This window comes from Xylocopa sonorina, chromosome 3, assembly GCF_050948175.1.
Source record: "Xylocopa sonorina isolate GNS202 chromosome 3, iyXylSono1_principal, whole genome shotgun sequence".
NCBI lineage: Eukaryota > Metazoa > Arthropoda > Insecta > Hymenoptera > Apidae > Xylocopa > Xylocopa sonorina.
The window spans coordinates 12,049,295-12,068,510 of NC_135195.1; the positions used below are offsets into that span (position 1 = coordinate 12,049,295).

At 46.0% G+C, this 19,216-nt stretch overlaps 3 protein-coding genes across 3 annotated transcripts in view; 1 reads left to right on the plus strand and 2 right to left on the minus strand.

Moving 5' to 3' along the window:
• LOC143422296 (trypsin-1-like) overlaps window positions 1-19,216 on the minus strand; it is a 279,262-nt gene that overhangs the window by 251,008 nt on the left and 9,038 nt on the right. The window lies entirely within an intron of this gene.
• On the minus strand, window positions 1,183-3,398 carry LOC143422311 (trypsin 5G1). Its single transcript, XM_076892877.1, has 7 exons — window positions 3,261-3,398; window positions 2,644-2,750; window positions 2,465-2,574; window positions 2,061-2,199; window positions 1,627-1,740; window positions 1,370-1,553; window positions 1,183-1,292 (listed from the first exon to the last, which is right to left on the minus strand). Exons 1-7 carry the CDS (start codon window positions 3,391-3,393, stop codon window positions 1,189-1,191), a joined length of 891 nt encoding a protein of 296 aa, XP_076748992.1. The 5' UTR covers window positions 3,394-3,398; the 3' UTR covers window positions 1,183-1,188.
• Window positions 9,575-18,759, plus strand: LOC143433491 (transmembrane protease serine 9). Its single transcript, XM_076910829.1, has 11 exons — window positions 9,575-9,732; window positions 9,843-9,931; window positions 10,073-10,214; window positions 10,312-10,425; window positions 11,179-11,328; window positions 11,810-11,952; window positions 15,786-15,942; window positions 16,431-16,519; window positions 17,001-17,142; window positions 18,054-18,317; window positions 18,522-18,759. The coding sequence occupies exons 1-11, from the start codon at window positions 9,628-9,630 to the stop codon at window positions 18,666-18,668; spliced, it is 1,542 nt and encodes a 513-aa protein (XP_076766944.1). The 5' UTR covers window positions 9,575-9,627; the 3' UTR covers window positions 18,669-18,759.

A 19,216-nucleotide genomic window follows, 5' to 3' on the forward strand; every position in this document is an offset into this window, starting at 1 on the left:
ATTACCGGTGCATTAAGGTTAATACAATATCAGCCGGTGTTTCTCATCTTTGGCATCTTCGCGCGTTCTCCTCGATGGTACGTTGAACCGGCTCCTTTGTCCTCGCGGGAATGGTCGAACGAGCGAAACGAGCTTTCGCGAATGGCGCTCGTAAATGGGTATCACGGAGTGTCAGAAAGTTTATTGAATCGGAGCCATGGTTTTCGTACTAATCCCGCGGTTCGCTGAGACCCATGGTGTCGCGGCACAATGGCGTCAACGTGTGAAGTAATATAAAACGCTTGATGAGGATCGCTCGAACGATCTCCACGGTACCCGCAAGACTTCCTTATTGCCATTTTAAATCTCTTTTGTATAGGAGCGATTTGATTTATTCGCTGGCATTTAGGTATTGAAAATCGCACGAGAATGACCTGCTTTTCTTCGTTATCGCGATATTTCATCGCAATATCGCGATATTGCATTTTAATTGTGCATCCAGCACGATTGCTCATGGTTGTCGTTACCTGGTTGGCGATCGAAACGCGACTCGACCAGTCGAGAGGAATGATAATCGCGGAGCCAGGTTTATTTCATTTCACGTATCCCTGGCGTATGTAACCACAATATCATGGAATAAAAATAACAGCACCGAAGGACGGTGCGAGCAGTCGGTGACAGAAAAGTTATTGGATCGTATCTGCGGTTTAATAGGATTATTGCAATGGCCAGTCGAAAGCTATCAGCCTCGCCGCGCGACGTCTCGAGGAGGCTCGAAATTAAACATTTCTATCTTTCTCTCGCCCCGTGCCTTTCCGTCCCGTCGCGCTTGAAAGCGTTCTCCACCCAGGCTTATACGGATTTCTATCGGCACCCCCGCTCGCAAAGTTGCGAGAGCGTCGATATTTTGTCTCGTACGTTCTGACGCTCGCCTCGTGATAAATCTCTTTGCATGTAGAATGTTTAGAACATTCTATTTCGGGGGAAGTTGCTGCCTCCTCTTCTTGGGAATATTTCACGGAATTGCGCGAGAGAAATTTTCGATATATTGTACGAGAGAAAAAAGTTATACATATATTATTATACTTGTACTATAGTATTGTCATACTCGTACTATACATTGAAGAAGGATAATTGATACGTGTAATCCTTAGTTATTTTATAATATTACGAAGACTGAAGTTGTATTACGGTGTAAGCACTGAAGAATCAAACTATTCCTGTTACTTCGGTTATCCAATCTTTCATTTCAGCCAGAGCTGTGAATGCGGTTGGATAGTCCGACTGGCAAGATCGACTCCAAGACGCCACACCTATGAGTGACAATAATTCTTTTGTCGATAACACGAAAAGTGAAGCGTTAACATGTTCACGGTAGTAACTATCTCACCGAATAACTCATTCTGATAAATGACAGGCGATCCTGAATCTCCGACGCAGGGCCTAGCTGCGTCTGACAGGGCGCAGAACATCCTGTTCGTCAAGAAATAGCCCCCAGTTGCTGTCTGACAGTTTTGATTGTTAATTTTCCACATCGTGCTGCGCAAAAGTTCGTTCGAGACGGGACCTAAGAACTACACAAACAGTCATGCTACTACGTTTGCTTGAAAACGTAACAACTTAGTGGAATTTTGCTGTCATTTTTACCTCGTACGCACCCCAACCGAGAACTCGAATCAGAGAGCCATCCTCGATCAATGAACGCGTTTCAGGCAATTTAATGGGCTGCTTTGTGCTGTCGTACTTTATGCTGTCGTAGAGCTACGTTGGAAATGTTTATGCTAATTCGGTTTTATAAATAATACCGAGGTAATTATCGTCGAAGTAACATTCGCACGAGCACTAAGGTTAATTTTAATTATATTAATCTCGCGGGCGTGTAATAAAGCAATCGCGCAAAAGAGACCTTCGAAATGTACAGAGGAATCGCACCAACACCGAGCTAATTATTAATTGCACCCTTTTCATACGTGCCCGTGCTTTCAGCACTCGTTTCGATAATACCCCGACAGTCGCAACGGCCATTAAATATCCTCTAGAAGGCGACACGCACGGTAACGCGACAAGCGAGAACGTATTACCTCAACGAGACCAACGTCGTAGTCATAATTAATTGCGTTAAAGGCAGGATGTATCGCGACACTTTGGACACCGTAAACGTCACCGCCCTCGTAATAACGCGACGTGCCAGCCCTCACGTGGAACGCTTTCGTTTGCATCCTGCGAAGCAACGTGAAGCATAGAATAAATGTAAAATGGAATCGTGGATACGTGACAATCGATCGTGAAAAAACTAATATGTGTTGTACGAGTATATTTTAGACGGCTGTCAAATTGATTGCGACTACGTCAAGAAAGCTCTCGTACGGTATCGAAAGGCTCCCGACAATATTTTATTCCACACTTCGAACGCGTTATTTCCACGTAGAAACATCCCTCTTTCTAGTCGCAGCGGCAGCTACACGACACCCCGTATTAAACTTGCCTGAGAGCGCACTGCGCCGACGTTATTATCCACTTTTCCCCGACGATACCGCCGCCACAGAAATGCTCGACTTCGTGGCCGAAAAACGTGCCATTGTTCTGCAACGAGACCTGCGACAAGAGGCAACGATTTTCTAAATGCCAAATCGACCGTGAAGATCGATCGCACGTTATACTAACCGCAAATGGGTATTCCTCTATGGCGACCCTCTCTCCTCCAATAATCCTGGATTCTGCCGGCCCTCCGAGACTCGCTGACTCTGAGACGCTTCTTCCTCGATAATCGGCTGTACAACATACAAATCAAACGGATAGTTCGAGGTTCAATGCGATTTCTTTTCTTGCGAGCCTCGCTAAGACGATCTATCAATTATGTCCTTCTCGCGTTTAAGCTAGGGCTGACGAAGACGATACGAAATAATTATGCGTCCTTGGACATTCCATTAGTCGAGTATTCAATATCGCTTACACCACTATCATCCACAATTGCATCGATACGTTTTACAGTATCAACGAACGATGCGTCACTAACGATTACCGCGGAGCTTGAGACAATGACACGTCGACTGATGTAACAACAGTTCGAAGTCGAGAAACGAGGTGCAAAAGTTGGTCGTTTCAAATGGAAAGTCATCTGATTTATCGTCGTACGATCCAACGAGTCTGATACAACCGAACAATTTATTAAGCTGTCCGTGTCGCGGGAATCTTAATTAGAAATGTAATCAGTGACGTTTGCCACGGCGTGAATAATGTAACGATCGAACAATTAATCAGAAAATGAATGTTACTTGAACCGTGTCCGGAGACCGCGCGGAGCAGCCACGAGCCGAAAATCAGGAACACCGGCAGTTGCATCTTCACCACGTTTGAGGTCATCGAGGGAACGCGGTCGCCCCTTATAAAGCCGCGAATGCGCAATTTCTGCATAAGCAAGACGCCGAATTCCGGAATTACCGAGCATTTATCAGGAAGTCGTTAATGCTTGTAAGGCTGCGACATTAAGGGCTAAATATCGTCGTCCACGACGTACGTATTTACCTCGTATGCTCGCTCGGAAATGACTCAGGTTATTAAGATAACGCCCAAGAGCAGTTAGAGCTAATCTGTGGCACAACAGTGTCATAAATTAGACGCTTCGTTAGAATCCCGAAACCGTTTAGCCGAATTAAACGGGTATCGACGAAGCGTCAATATGGAGGTCGTTTCGCAATACATGGGATTATCGTGTACCAACACGCAGTACTGTAATCACATTTTTTATAACTTCCTCGAACTACAGACGTTTCTGTATGGTCATAATTCATAACGATAAGTTGATGTTTTCCCTCTTTCTCTCGAGTCATTGTCTCTCTCTCTCTCTTCTGGTTTGCTCGCAAAAATTCAATGAGACTCATTTTAACGAAGACAAGGTAATATCAATATCGCGTTGGGAATCGTTGCACCAACGAGGTGCCTTCATTCATCGTTCTGTTAATTGACCTGCGCGAATGTCGAGGTAATGCACCGCCACCCGTCGAGCTCGCAAATACGTAACGGGGTTGTAATTTCATCGTTCTCGCTCGTAACCCCGTTTTTTCCCGGGGATACATCGAATTAATTAGCCGTTGGCGCGTAAACGCTATTATCCTCAAAAATAATTTCAATTACGCGTCGCCGTGCCGCGGGTATTGTTGCAAAACGAATCGCTAACGCGAGATAAATACCCCATCTGGTAACGACGAACGGGCACACACGCGTCCTCGAACATTTCTATGCGCACTTGTCGTCCCATCAATGGAAATATCAAGTAACGCGATATTTATTATTAAATTAGCATACATCTGAAGGACCAACTGGAAATTTACCGCGGACTCTCGCGCGAACGCATAAATTAAATATCGCATTTCTCCGTGTTCTTGTTACACCGTTCCCTGTACTTTATTGCAATTAATAAATCGACGCTACCGCAAGGATCCCCCCCGTGCCGTTTTGTTTCATTCGTTTCTGGAACGCTGATAATCTTCTTCAGTACTACGCGTCGACTATTCGTTCGTTTCCAGAAATATTCGAACGATCGTCGAGCACCACTTTAATCGGTTACACGTTACAATGAACAAATTACAATTTTATCTCTTTAATTGCGCGGCTTCGAGTGCTTGAAATATGTTGTTCATTTTGGTGGAATTGCTGCAAGTCGGTTAAATGATTAACTCGTTTCATTGATCAGGTGGCTGTAATGATACCTCGCGAGTATTAATGATTTTGCCGTATCATGTTATTTCACGGTGTACAACTTTTCGTGTATTTATCGGCGAATGGTGGAGTCTGAACGCGAGAGAATTTTCAGGAAAAATGAAAGCAACTTTACAGGAAACATCCTCTGGCTTTGGAAAGATATATAGGCACGGCGAAGGAGAAGAGGGAAAAGAAGAAGAAGGGTCTTTCGTCTGAGACCCGCTAGTAGACTCATCAGTAAAGCTACCTATTCCTGGGGCACTGAAGAATGGTGCATGGATTTACCCTGTCCTCTAACCCAACGCCAGAACCATTTTCCACCGCTCCTCCCTTATGCTTTCTATTTCACTTCTGATTTCATCGATCGACCGCGACCTTCAGCGATAAATCGATACACTCTGCATTTACAATTAAGCTAAAAAATTGTAGAATCATAAGCGCAAACTAAAAATCAGCGCGACTATACACGTAGGAATATTCTCATCAGACCCACAATTAACTAAAACCGTTTTCTGTACAACTGCATCGCATATGCATATTATACGAACTTTGGCAAACTCCGCAGTCCTCGAATTAATTTGAAATGCGAAAAAATTCTGTCGATCAGCATTATCGGATGCGAAGATAGTGGACTCGTATGCCAAACAGTTTTATTACACTTTAAGACTCTCGACCAATCGTTCAGAGATAAGAGACTCGAAAGAAAATTGTTTTCGCGATAAATTTAATGTTTCACCGCGATCATTAACAGGAACGCAAACAGCGACAAGATGGCGGACGGAACAACGCGATCGCCATTCCCACGGACCCCTGCGATACCGTTGACCCGCGAAACGAACAGGGACCATAATTGCGCGCGCTCGCACGTACACGCGGACAGTAATTCAACGTCGCTTTATCGCCGCCTCTCGATGAGCAAAAATTATCGCAACGATTTTCGTAACACGCTGGCGTATTTCATTCGGTTGTTTCCAACGGTCCACACGCATACACACCCACCCCTACCCATCTGCCGACCATCCCCCTATTCATCTACGCTTTGCCGAGCGGCTACGCGAAAATATTTCAACGGGACACGCGTACACGCGGAACGCTCGAATTCCTGCGAAATGTGCATTCGTAATCCAGCGTAGACGGGAATCCGCAATAAATTTGGATAAACGTCGTCCAACACCCCCCGCGCGCCCCTCCATCGCCGCCATCGTCGCTCGCCGTAATTTCAATAATCGCGTCGCGTCGATACGCCGGTACGCGTAGCACCAGCTTTCGCCTCCACCTATTCTTGTTTTTATCAACGATCGAGTTGTCGCGGCTAAGTCACAGAGTCGATTAAAACCCTCGAACAGATAAAGAGAGTTGCGTTACTCGGCTTGCGCAATATTTTACATCGCACGTGTGTGCACGTTCGTTCATCCGCGTCGCGCGAGGTACGCGTATATAGGCGAGTGACTCGTCGACCGACTCGTTCAGCTTCCTCAAAATTGTGTACACGCGTTTTCGTTTCGATAGCTCGCGATAACTTGCGAGATAAGTTTCTCGAACAAATGGGAAAATTGCTTTTAGTTTCTTGTACTTTTAATCGACCCTCGTTCCCGATGGAACGTTCCTTCTCTCTTAACGTACTTGTTAGTCGAAGAACAAACAGAAGGGAGGATGCAATTGAATTAGCGAGACAAGAAAAGAGCGCGACTAGCTCCGTCGAATATCAGAGGAGAAATTAGTACGGTGTTCCTTGAGAAATGTAAATTGTCCAAGAAAATGAAGGAATTCCGCGTTTTAATTAGCCACCGTCGGCGTTCGCGAATGGCTAAATTTTCGCTAATCAACGGTGTTAGGGAGGAAGGCGCGAGCCGCGTCTTGCGCAAATTCCCACCGTCGTTGTCCACTCTTCTCGACTAACACGCGCGAAAACGCTGGTACGTACAGCAACCGGCGAATTCCGCGAATTATATAATGAGGTGAATTCGGAGACTCTCGCGCGCTCGAGGAACGCCAGGCATTTTCGCGTGCACGCGCGTCTACGTGCGTTAAGCCCGTCGCGCTCGCGGTAGAAACTAAGCGTGTATTAGGAGTTGGAAATTTCGAAGAGATTACAACGAATTAAGCTGCAAGAAAGTTCCCGTGCGAAAGGGATGCCGCGTTTACAGGAGGGCGGCGTCCTCCGCGACTATCTCCCTGCGCGCGGCGTCGGTGAACGCGCCAGAAAAGATTTCCCGCGAAATCTCTCCCGATAATTCGGTCCTAATACGCGAACCATTAACACGAGAAGGATCAACGTGCCGTTTCAAACGTTCGTTCGTAAATCTGTATTTACACACGCCCGTCTGAGAGAAGGCGGGGTTCTAAAGTTCAAATTGCACCAAGCGTCCGAATATTTTCTTTACTCGCGGTAGCTGTAAGTAGATTCAGCTGGGCGCGGTCAGCTGCTCTCTTGTGAATTTCTCTGGTCCGACCAACGTGGGGTACTTTTACCTGTATCATCGTGCACTGCAAACCGGCGTTAGTTTTCGGAGAGCAAACAATTTTCATTATTTTTTAAAACGTCGGTTCAAAAGTACAATCCTTTGCCATTTGAAGGGGAAATATTTTTCAACGATATTAAACTCCCGAAATCCAGCATTAAGAGGTGTATAAACAAGAAACAATTCGATAAGCAGAATCCTAAGAATCGATCGTTGACCCATGCGTATCGAACTTTTCGACGGTTTCCATCAGCCACGTAATCTCATCTACCAGACTTTATACATCGATAACGCGCTCATTCGACACGGTTGTAATTATCACGAGCGTTCAAAAGCTACGTGTCACTGGCGTGACGTTAACTAAATTCCGAGCGAAACGAAACTGAAACAATACAAAGTATCGTTCTCGGAACGCGAGTGGGTTTTAGGGGTGTTAATCAAGGGCTCTCGTCCCATCAGTCGCGGCGGGGAACTCGTCGCGGCCGGTACGCCGGAATTTAAATGGTAATTTCCAGCGGATTACACGTTACGGGGTTAACAGTGGGCTCACTTTCATCCACGGGCCTTCCTAATGCCGCCTTATTTTCATCGCGTTCGGCTGGGCTCCGCTATAAATAATACACGTTGCTTCCTTTGCGAGCCGCGTGCATCACATTTATAATACACTTGAGGTAGGTACGCGCACCCCCGTGCATTCGCCGGTACAGCCATCATATAATTTTAACGCCACTGCCTGGCCTTTTACGTTTACGAGAGTCGTTTGGCATTGCATTAATTCCCGCAGCCGCCCTCAGCCTGCCTCGAAACGCGTGCCCGTGTTTCGCGGCAGCCTCGCGTTCTACCCTCGCTACGGAATCGATAGAACGTAGACACGCCGGCGAACAACCGGTTCGTAAAGTGCGTTCATTGAATAAATCCGCTCTGGATATCTTTCTCCCGGTTACCATTCAACTTTCTCTCGTTTCTCTATTCCGTTTTCGTTCCATCTTTCTTTCTTTTTTTCTTTTCTTTTTTTTTTTAGCTAACTTTATCACGAACGACAAGATTTGCAAGCGTCCGCGTGCACGCGTGCAGGGGATGAAACGGAGAACGGGAGGGCGCGCTTTGGCGGCCACAAATTGAGCACTGTTTGTCGTTGTTTCGATTGTTTTATTTTTGAGGCGTGGTTTTAGTTACCGTCAAGTGTAATCGAAATTGTGGTGGATTGTGGTAAAAATAATATAGAGGCAGAGTACGCGCGTGGATGGATTGTGTCTGCGCAACGAGCTGAAGCGCTGGCTCGATAAATCGCTGTCCATATGGGGTCGTTTAAATATTATTTTTGCACCGTTCGTCCAACGGCGATTCGCGCTCGAAATCTATGCTGGTGGGCGCGAGTTATTGAAATGAAAACAAAGTGACGAGAGGTATCTCTTGATGGGAATTCTCGGAGCTGTTATAATGTCCGTGTGTGCTTTATACGTTAACCCCTTTCACTGCGGGTGTAATTGCTTGGTTCCTTCTACAACTTGTTAACAGCTCTTCCAACCGAAGAAACGTTAACACTGCAGACTAACCTCATTGACAAATATAATTGAACTGTTTCTCGATAAGCATAAATTAACAGCGAACGTATCAGCTAACATTTGTAATATGATATTACTAGTAACATTGCCTAAAGTTGTGCCATATCACGCAATAATATCACGTACTCATTATAGATATCTACTCCACAAACACAGAGATTGCATCGAAAAAGAATGGTACTTCCTAATAATGTTAATCTGATCTCGGTTTGTATCGACTGATTGTGACTCATTCGAATCTTCGAGGTCGATAAGCAAACGAAATGACTGTGAACAGGATCGAAAATGACTACGCAATCATTTTTAGAATATACCAAGAAATGATCTACGTGCATAATCTACTCGCAAGTGTATCGCGCGTCTAAAACGTTCCTCCGAGAACCGCCATCCGCGTCAGTCAAAGTTCAGACATCGACGCATCCTTTCCACCCACTTTTCTTCTCTCGACTGCATATCCTCGCTTCTCCATTTTATTCTTCGCCAACTCTCGATCTCGCCCTACCGTCGATTGACGACTCTCGTTTCACGCGAGTTTCCACGTAACTCGAAGTAGGGAGCGCGAGTGTTCGCTGTTTAAGACACGGCAACCCGTCCATTCAGCCACGGGGGTGGCGAAGGGTCGGGGGTGCAGAGTCAAGGAGGAATTTTGTTACGGCCAATCAACGTAGACGCGTCGTACACCGGGAACTACCGGGAAGTTTCGACGAAACGGAGAAATAGATGGGAAAATGTGAGGAAGGAAATACGGGGAAGCCCATCCCCGTGATCGCGACGTTACACACGTGAGATATCGATCTGGACGACGCAATCAAAGTATTTTAATGACGATATCAAATCCGCCGTCTTATCAGTGCCGCGATCAACTAGGCTGCTCTGATTTCGCGGCAGACAGTAAGTCGTTAGACGTCCGATCGTGAAACATGTTGCTGGTGATCTTGTTGCTCTGCTTGGCGCGACACGCGTGCTGCCTCCAATCAAGAATTATGGGGGGACGGGAGGCGTCCATCGGCGAATATCCATATCAGGTAAATTGATCGCGATTTACGCGATTCTCTCGTTAAACACGCACCCACGTTGTATAATCCGACGATGTGATATCGAAATAATGACCGTGGCGAACGTTTCCGTGCAATAGGTGTCCCTTCTCTATAACAACAACTTGCTATGCGGAGGCTCTATAATCAGCGAAAACTGGGTGCTAACTGCGGCTCACTGTGTCTACGGGTATGTATAATCGTTGGTTGAGATATGAAACGAGCTGCTGCTACTCTAGATAATTTATTGATTACCCGAGGCTGCGATACTCGCGGTACGTAATTGTCCGTGTCACGAAAGTACCCGCGGTTAATTGCGACTTCCTCGCAGGTTGAATCCAGCGCAATTCCGTATTCGGATGGGCAGCTCTTACTACGACAAGGACGGTCTGTTAATCGACGGGATCAAGACGCTTGCCTGGCCGAACAAGTACAACGACAGAACGTACGATTTCGATGTCGCCTTGGTAAAGGTACGTCTCGAAATATTCGTACGAGATTTCAATTCCCTCGAACACTTCCTTTCTAATTTTAATATTATTCACGAGCAACACCCGCGTGTATTTCCAGTTCCCGTCGCCCATACAGTTCAGCGATACCGTGAAATCGATCAAGTTAGCAGAGTCTGAAACCGTGGTGCAGCCCAATGGACGCGCGGTGGTGACAGGATGGGGTCGTTTGACGGTAAGATTTCGCTATCCATTTTCCGGCACGCGCGAACAGGCGATCCTCTCAGAAAATGGTACTTCAAAAATATCATTTTCACGCGACCACGCGGTACAACAATTCTTACGCGTCACTCCGTTTCGATCGAGTCGATCCCAATGAGGCTTTAGGGGTTGATCGTACGAACCAAAATCCTATCGTGGAAACAACATAGACACAATGGTCTCGCGTAATAATAAACTCTAGTAATCTCTACGTAGCAGAGGAAAATCATTAATAGACTCCTATTCAGACACGAGTTACTATTCCTGGTCACCAGTTTACGTCTGTTTGCCTCGTTTCTTGCCGCGTGCCTACGCAAACACTTACACTCGCGCAGCTATATTTGCCATCATTGATCCGGGGCCGTCGTAGCGATGATTCAAACACTTTTCCGTATAACACGGTAGAGATTAATCGTGTTACAGGAGGGGTTACATGTACGTCGGTCTGACAGCTGTTGCACAGGGTAAACCCGTGTTTGATGCGGTGACTCGATGTTTCGGTCAACGGCGGCGGTCCCTGGGACCGGTTACCTACCAGCGCGAGCTCGTGCAAACATTAAGGTTTGCTTGTCAATCGATCGACAATGTTCGTTCGTCATAGCAAACATTCCTCGGTGCGCGCGTTTGCGTTACCTTGGTCGCGATTCGCGGACGACGTGCTTTTCGAAAACGCAGCGATTCACTGGTTTAATATGATAAACTGGATTATGTATTTGGTTGCTCGCAGTCGACCGGGCCTGTGGCGAGCAAGCTGCAAACGTTGACGGTGCCCATCGTGGACCAGGACGAGTGCACGAAGATCTTCTTAAACCAGCGCAAAGTGACGAGCAACATGATCTGCGCTGGCATTTTGACCGGTGGTCAGGACACGTGCAAAGTAAGCTTCTTCTCTTTTTTTCTCCTCGACCTCTTCAGCGTAAAATCGTTCACAGTAAATTGATTCGTGGCCCACGTTTTAATTCCAAAGATTGATTGTACTTATCAAGTATCAAATTCGACGCTTACGTAATATATTATTAAATTTATGTCATCGTCGCGTGAGATTTTAGATACGAGTATTTTCGAAGAAATCGCGCGATAACGGTTCAGCAAATTTTTTAACGAGAAGACTTTTATCGAGATCTCGTGCGATTAATGTCATGCACAATCCTGATACGTTATTTCGTCACTTGTCGTCACTTCAAAGGGCGCGAAATTTAAGTAACTCTTGTTGCATTTATATTTTAATTCAGAATTAAGATGCGAGATCGTTTCCTGGCTCTTCTCTCGTTTAATCGTATTTTCAACGTTTCGCGATCGACCTTCTCGCGACGCACTTGCACTGCGAGCTATGAAAATCTTGTTTGCACGTTTCGCAGGGTGACTCCGGAGGGCCGCTGGTGCAGAACGGCGTTCAAATTGGCATCGTGTCCTGGGGCAAGGGATGCGGGGAGGCTAAATATCCCGGGGTATACACGCGAGTGTCCGCCGTGCGAAGCTGGATAAAGGACAAGGCGAAAGTGTAGAATTAATGTCTCTCAGCGTACACTATATTACGCGAAGATTTATGTATCTCTCCCCGCGTACGGGAGGTCTGCGCACTGTGCTGGCTGAAACGGAAAAACGGCTTGCGCTCTTTTTTCGCGCCCATAAATCTTTCCATCGAACAAAGATATACAGATAATATTCCTCTTCCTATGATAACCTCGAAAATTTATACCTCTGTACTTTATATTTATTTTACGTCTCTTTTTTTTTAATAAATATTAAAAGTTCGAATTTTTATACGACATACGAAGGTAAATTGTAAAATTGCTCTCTTTCGCTTCCAGTGCTATGCTACAGACTGGAAAATAATACGATCCGTTGTAACGAAATGTAAGGTATTCGTCCTTCTGCTAATTGTCTAAACACAAAGCTGCGGTTAGCAGTTTAAACGATTCAGCGACGTTAAACGTGCCTCGAGCAGAGAAGGGAAAGGAAATGAAAAAAGTTGCTCGCATTTCCTTCGAATTCCACTAGGTAGATTCATCAGCGAGGCTTATCCAGCAGACTGCAGCCATGGATGCGGGAACATTCAATATTGAAAGGACTTCCGCTGCGAGCGTTCGCATGATTTTGATGCTGGTCTGCAAACACTCGAAATTTCGGCCAAATTGAAAGCAAATCCGCGGAGTTCTAAAATTTACAGAATCGCAAGCAGTTTCTGAATCGTACGATTCGCATAATTTCCAAGTCCGGGAATTTTTCATTTCGGTCCCCGTCCTCTCTCTCTCTCTCCTCTTGGCCCCTCGAAAACTGAACGATGATATTTTAATGGCACCGTATCTCTCGTATCTTTCCCACTGTTTTCTTGGTACTTTGCCATTTTGTAAGAAGAGAAGGATTAGAACGGATCGAGGCAAACTTCGTTATTAATAAAGTTATAGTCCTTTGAGATTGGGAGAGCACGAGTCGCTCGAAACATTTCAATCGTGGCAGGACTGAACGGAATGGGAAATCTGGCTTAGAAAAGTATACGTCTTTTGTATTATCCTTGAGTTATGAGCCAAACGTGATAGAGTTAATAATAGGAATAACGAGGATCAAATAGCGCTACGATTTTATATACCAAATCCTCCTGCAGTTTATATACCAAATTTAAAACCTCTACATCCCCAGTACTCTTTGAAAATGAAACACACTCAGTGTCTCCATAAATTCACCGCTGGCCTAATTTTGTTTAACATTCGAACACTCAACGTTCGACCGAATCAGGTGTTTCCGTTCGACGGATACTTCGCAGCGAGAAGCGTGCGTACCGATTCGAAAACCGTTCGCTCGTCCATTCTCCGCCATTAAACTTAATTCGCGCGTTAACTCCGCGAACGCGCGGGCACCGAGCTGAATTTTAAAACGCGTTAACCGAAATTCGAACGTCGCTCGGTCGGTGCTTGCCAGCAGTTTCCGACTCGAAAACGAACTGCCACGAGCGCGGTTCGTTTTCGTGGGAAACCGTTGGATAATTCGACGGGGCTATCGCGAATGTTGCGAATATAAAACGAGCTGGCCGCGAACGTCTGCGCTCTGTTTAGCAGACACAATTAAACGGCGCAACTAGCGCTCCTTGCGCCACAAAATGGCCGACTAGCGAGCAGTCCATCGCGCGCCGGCCACTGAAACTGTTCATTTTCCTGGAAGGACTGCGCAATTTTAAATACCGTCGAACCGTATCGACGAGCGTTTGCGACATCACCTGAACAGCCTCAGAACCGGAAATGGCAATAAACGCCGCTCGACCGCGATCATCGATTCGCCTCGGACGCTTTTGCGAAACGACACTTCCGCTCGGTTAATAGAAAATACTTTCGTCGTGCGCAGCAAACACTCTACGATCGATGTAACCACGAGTAATTAATTTCAGATAACGAGAATCGTATCCCAACTTTACGATACGAGCACATACTCCACTCGTTCGAGTCTGTAAATGCAAAAGTGTTCGAATGCACACGTCGCAAGAGAGGAAGAACAAAAAAGACAAGTCGGTCGATCGAAGCGCCTGGCTGATCAACAAGAGACACAGGAGCGCATTGCGTCGGCCCGGAAATGAAAGAAAGAATTACCTGTCCATCGTGAAAGGGCTGCTGATGAAAAGGTCGGGGCTCTTTCGCGAACACCCCGCACAGCGCGCGCACGCACCAACGCGGCGCGTTGGTTCTCCTCGTTCTCGCGTCCTCCTGCACAAGGACAGAGCGGGTTCGTTCGGGAGGGATCGGGAATTATTAATTTTACGAGCGACTCGGACGTGCCCAGGGCATTCCGTCGTCTGCGCGCCATTGAATAAACGGTTTTGCAGCTTTGCACAGGTGGCTGACTCGTAAAGGGCGGCAGAAACGAGCGTCCCCATTGTACGTGCCGGCGTTGATCGGCGCCTTCCTTGCTCCCCCCCGTGAAGGGAGGCCAAGAGCCCCGATTCCGATCGGGCCACGGAGAGAGTTTACTCTGCCCGGTTGCGTCGTGCCGTTCGTAAGAATCATGCCAGACGCGGCATACTAATGCAACGTGCATTACGCTCGCCCTGGCCAATCGATACCTTACGAACAACACAGTCTGTCGTTCGCCTTCCGGCTCGCTGGCTTCTGCGTAGAGCGCGCGCGCTTACAACTTTTCCTCTCTAATGATCCTTCGATTCGTTCTCTTCTGTGCTTCGAATTTTCCACGTGACGCCTCGCACGCGAGCCCCCGCCTCGAGGTTACGCTTTTAAACGAGAGTATAATTGCTGCTGTTCGACGGCGCACGTCCACGTTGAGCAGTATCGGGACATTGACCTAATTCCAATAACTCCTCGAGTGTCTCGTTGATAATGTCCGTGTCCATTAATGCCAGGAATAAGCATACGGAAATAAGTGTGCCCAAAATTAATAATCGATCTGATAGCCTAAATTCCTGGTACCCTCGAGCGACGAACACGCACGCGTTCGCCCCGCTGGTACAGTTTCGTCGAGGACGGTGACAAAAATATTCCCTTAATTGGTTGGTAGCAAAGGTACGATGGTATCGCGCGTTCACGGCGTTCAAGTTTTATTTTAGCCTTGCTCCTTTCGCGTAATCGTCGCGCGGAATCTAGGTCGACAGTCCGTGGACTTTCGTGGATCGGAAATTTTCCTCGTATCCGGGTAAATTGATACGAACGACAATTAACCCGAATATCGAAATAAAAGAAGGGCGAGCCTGACGGCGGGCCGGTAGTAGTTCTTTCGCCAAGTTCCCGCCATGTATACGCCGCTACTACTGTTGTTGCAGCTCGCGCCATTCGCGTTCTCGCAGACGACCATTCTGACGGATCGTATGTACGACTGGCCATTGTGCAATGCCACGATTCGATAGAAACGTTTCAAAACGGAAAATATCATTAAATTTCCTACCCCTCTCGCGTTCGTACTTTTGCATCGCTTCTCTTCGAATAACAAATCGTTCGAAATATTCACAGTGGTTTCTGAAACGTTTCCATGGATCCTCCACTACACATATTCATAGTACTTATCTTCACTATAGTAATAGAACTTTCATCCGATCGAATTGATACAAAATAACATCTGCGATTGCGATAGGAAAATTTGTACAACTGGTACCGCTTTATCTTATCGCAATAATTATTTAAATACAATTACACCCATCGAGATGTATCTTTCGGTTCGCGCACAACTCGTAATATTGCTGCCTGTTCTCGTGTATTTTTCCTATCTTTTTACTCCCGAATTGTTTCGTCCAATTTTTGATTTATTGGATGGAAAGTATTACCCACTCGATATTTCCACAACACAATCGCCTCTTCTGCGATCGCTCGACTGTTCCCGGTTTAAGGAAACCCATTAAATCCCGACGATATTCATCGGCGAACATCGCTGTTTAATTAGTAGTTTTTCAACGAGCGTGCAGACGGAAATGCAAATTCAACAATTGATTCTTCCAGTTGACGAGAGCCGCATTGTTGGAGGCCAGCCAACGACTATCAATGAACATCCGTATCAAGTAAGTATTCTAAACGATCGTACCCGGAATTGGCCGAAGATTAATTGGTCGAAATTCATCAAGCGGAAACGTATCGCTCGCGTCTTCGTTCGAAACGTGGTATTAAAAACCGATACGATACATATACATTCTCAGACACAGCGATTGGCAACGATTTCCGTTCAATTGCTTCCTTTAATTACAGAACAAGATCTCTTCTATTTTCTTCCTCGATGTCCCTCAATTCTTTCGCGATCGAGGCTTAAGAATGTTTTGCGGTTTTGTCTTACAAAAATTATAAGATAAAAGTGACGCTAAAGTTTTTCTATCATAAGAGTTTCTGTCTTCCAGAGCAAAAGTAAGAATGTCGCGACCGTTTTCGCGTGCAATTTAAACATTTCCTATTAACTAGGCGAAAAGGGAAATTTTCTCGATCGCCAGTTTCACAGCTCGCAAGTTCCAGAGTCGATCATCCGCGAAATTGATCGACGCCGATTGAAAATTTGCAGGTGTCCCTCCAATTGGACAATAGTCACGTATGCGGTGGCGCTATCATTAGCGAGGAATGGATCGTCACGGCAGCGCACTGCGTTTACAGGTATCTATTTACGCGTACCTTTTTCGTTACTTTTAACAAGCGATATCGATCTTGTTATACGATGCGCGTGTGCGTACAGTGACTGCAAAAAATCCTACGATCTCGTGCCACTTATTCTTTATAATTTGATTTCACGTACGCTCGAATCGCGTATGCAGTCTAGTAAATTTTGAAACATTTATCAAGAGGCAGTGATAAAAAGACATTGAAAAACATGAAATATAAAATTCCTATGCTTGCTCGTGTAATATTTTTTAACGCGAATGCGGCATTGCAGATCGTGAGAGTCGAGGACCAGCTACCAAAGGGGTTAATGGTACCTTTACGCGACGACACGACTTCGATACTCAGGAGAGAAGATAAAAATTTGATCGAAAATTGTCGATACTTCTCGTAGTCACTGTACGCTATGCATACATTTTTGTGTGTGCGCGATTGATTCGTCTTTTAACGAACGCTCTTTCCTCTCGCTCCGATTCAGTTTCTACCATGAATCTTTCTCCATCAAGGCAGGGATATCCGATCTGAACGATGACGACGGGACCGTAGTCAACGCCAGGGAAATCATTGTCCACGATGATTATCGAAAATCCACAGCTGACTACGATATTGCTTTGATTCGGGTGAGCAGCCACCTATCGCATTTTATTATTATCCCGATGGATTAATCTCCTTGCGATCTTCGATCGTGAATTCGCGAGAGAGTTGTTGCCGGCGGAATTGGATAGAATGTTTTTTAACTGGTGATCACGGTTCTATATTACAAAAATAAGTTCGGCGAGAGGCTTCGTTTTCGAGTGCACTCGAAACGAGTTATCGGGTTCCACTGTGCGCTACTTGTATTTCTCTTCTTTTTTTTTTCCGGCGCGTTTATTGGATTTGGTAATTGGATATACACTGTAAACTTTTCGCAAGCCCACCGTGCCTACGAAATAGTGAAAACTTTTTACTGCACCGTCAATTATGAAACACCCTGTAAATTGCATGCGCGCGAAATTTCGACGGTAATACAAGTGGCGCGCAGAGTTTCCGCCAGTACGAAAAAAAATAAATGAAACCGTGAAGCTTCAACAGTTGCACAATAATTGCATCGTTCGAAACAACAGACTGCAACTGCACGCAAAATTCGTAGTAATCTCGAAATAATCATCCGCGATTTTAATCATCCGAAAAAATCGACTGTCACCAAATACTTTTCGAAAGCACGAATCACTTTCTACGATCTCGAACAACTGGTAGACGCTTATTTTTAAAACCACGATAACTCCGATAGCGCAACTGGTATATCAATACCGCAGTTTCGTGCTCGAGTGTATTCGCAGTGTATTCGAGAAATTACCGTCACGTAATAACGGAAATCCGAACAGTCGAGTAAGGCTGGGTCCAGCTCGAACCGAGCGCCGATCGACGAAGTTTATTTATTAACGGATCTCCGCAGGGTACGGACGAAGAATTCAATTACCGTTTCACAATCAATTCCGCAATGCACAGCCTCTCGACGGGTTGGCAACGTTCAAACCAATTACTATTTCAGTTGGAAAAGCCGCTGGTGTACAGCTCGCGGGTGAGACCGATCCTGCTGGCACCGATCGCCGATCATTACGCGGCTGGTAGCAAGGCGGTGGTCACCGGTTGGGGACAATTGAGGACCGACGGACCGTCACCCACTCAGTTGCACAAGGTCGAGGTGCCCCTCGTTTCTAACGCTCGATGCTCGCGATTGTACTCGAATCGGCCGATCACGCGTCGAATGATCTGCGCGGGTTACATCAATTTTGGCGGCAAGGACGCGTGCAAGGTAGGAACGATTCATTTCCTTAGATTTCTCTCGAATAGTTCGTAGAAATCCAGCGCAATCGGTCTACCTTGATCGATCGTGACTTCAAAATAAAATCGTTCCGATATCTGTAATTAAGAATCGACGATGAAACGTGTCAGGGACAGCTATAAGTTTCTCGATAGTGATAAACTGAAATCAAATGAAATCGCATTGCTCTCGTAGGGTGACAGCGGTGGGCCGTTAGTGCAGCACGACAGACTGATAGGAATCGTGTCATGGGGCAGCAGATGCGCCGACCCATCTTTTCCAGGCGTTTACACACGCGTCACCGTTCTACGGCACTGGATCAGACACAAAACCGGACTCTGATCGCTCTGTGCTTATTTCATGATCACGAACAACAAACACCGTTGTTAGAGCAGCTGGTGGTTCTGAGATTTTTCCAGCCAACGGTTTCACGAGCGGACAAACCGCCATCGGGGGTTGCATTTCTCCCGATCGTAACACGCTCTCGATACGTCAAAACGTTACCCTCGATTGTTGCGAGTATCTTAATCGCGTTACGAGCGTTATTTTGTTCAGTAATAAATGATGCACCGTATATCGTCCTGGCTCGTTCCCTCCGCCACAAGATCTGCAATTACCGCCCCAATTATCGCGCACGATCGAACGTTCATCCACGCCCGTCACACGGTTCTTCTTGAATATTTTACAATTTTTGGGATCGTTGGTAACTGGCCGATATTATCGTTCATTTTTCCGGGGATATAAACGTCAATTAGCAGTAGAATTGTTTCTCGATATTACTCAATTATTCGAACGTGACGAAAATAGACGCGTCGATAATGAAGCTTACACGTACGAGCGTGGACAAACGTGTGAAATAGTCAGTCGATTGGAAGAAAGTCGATCTTTTA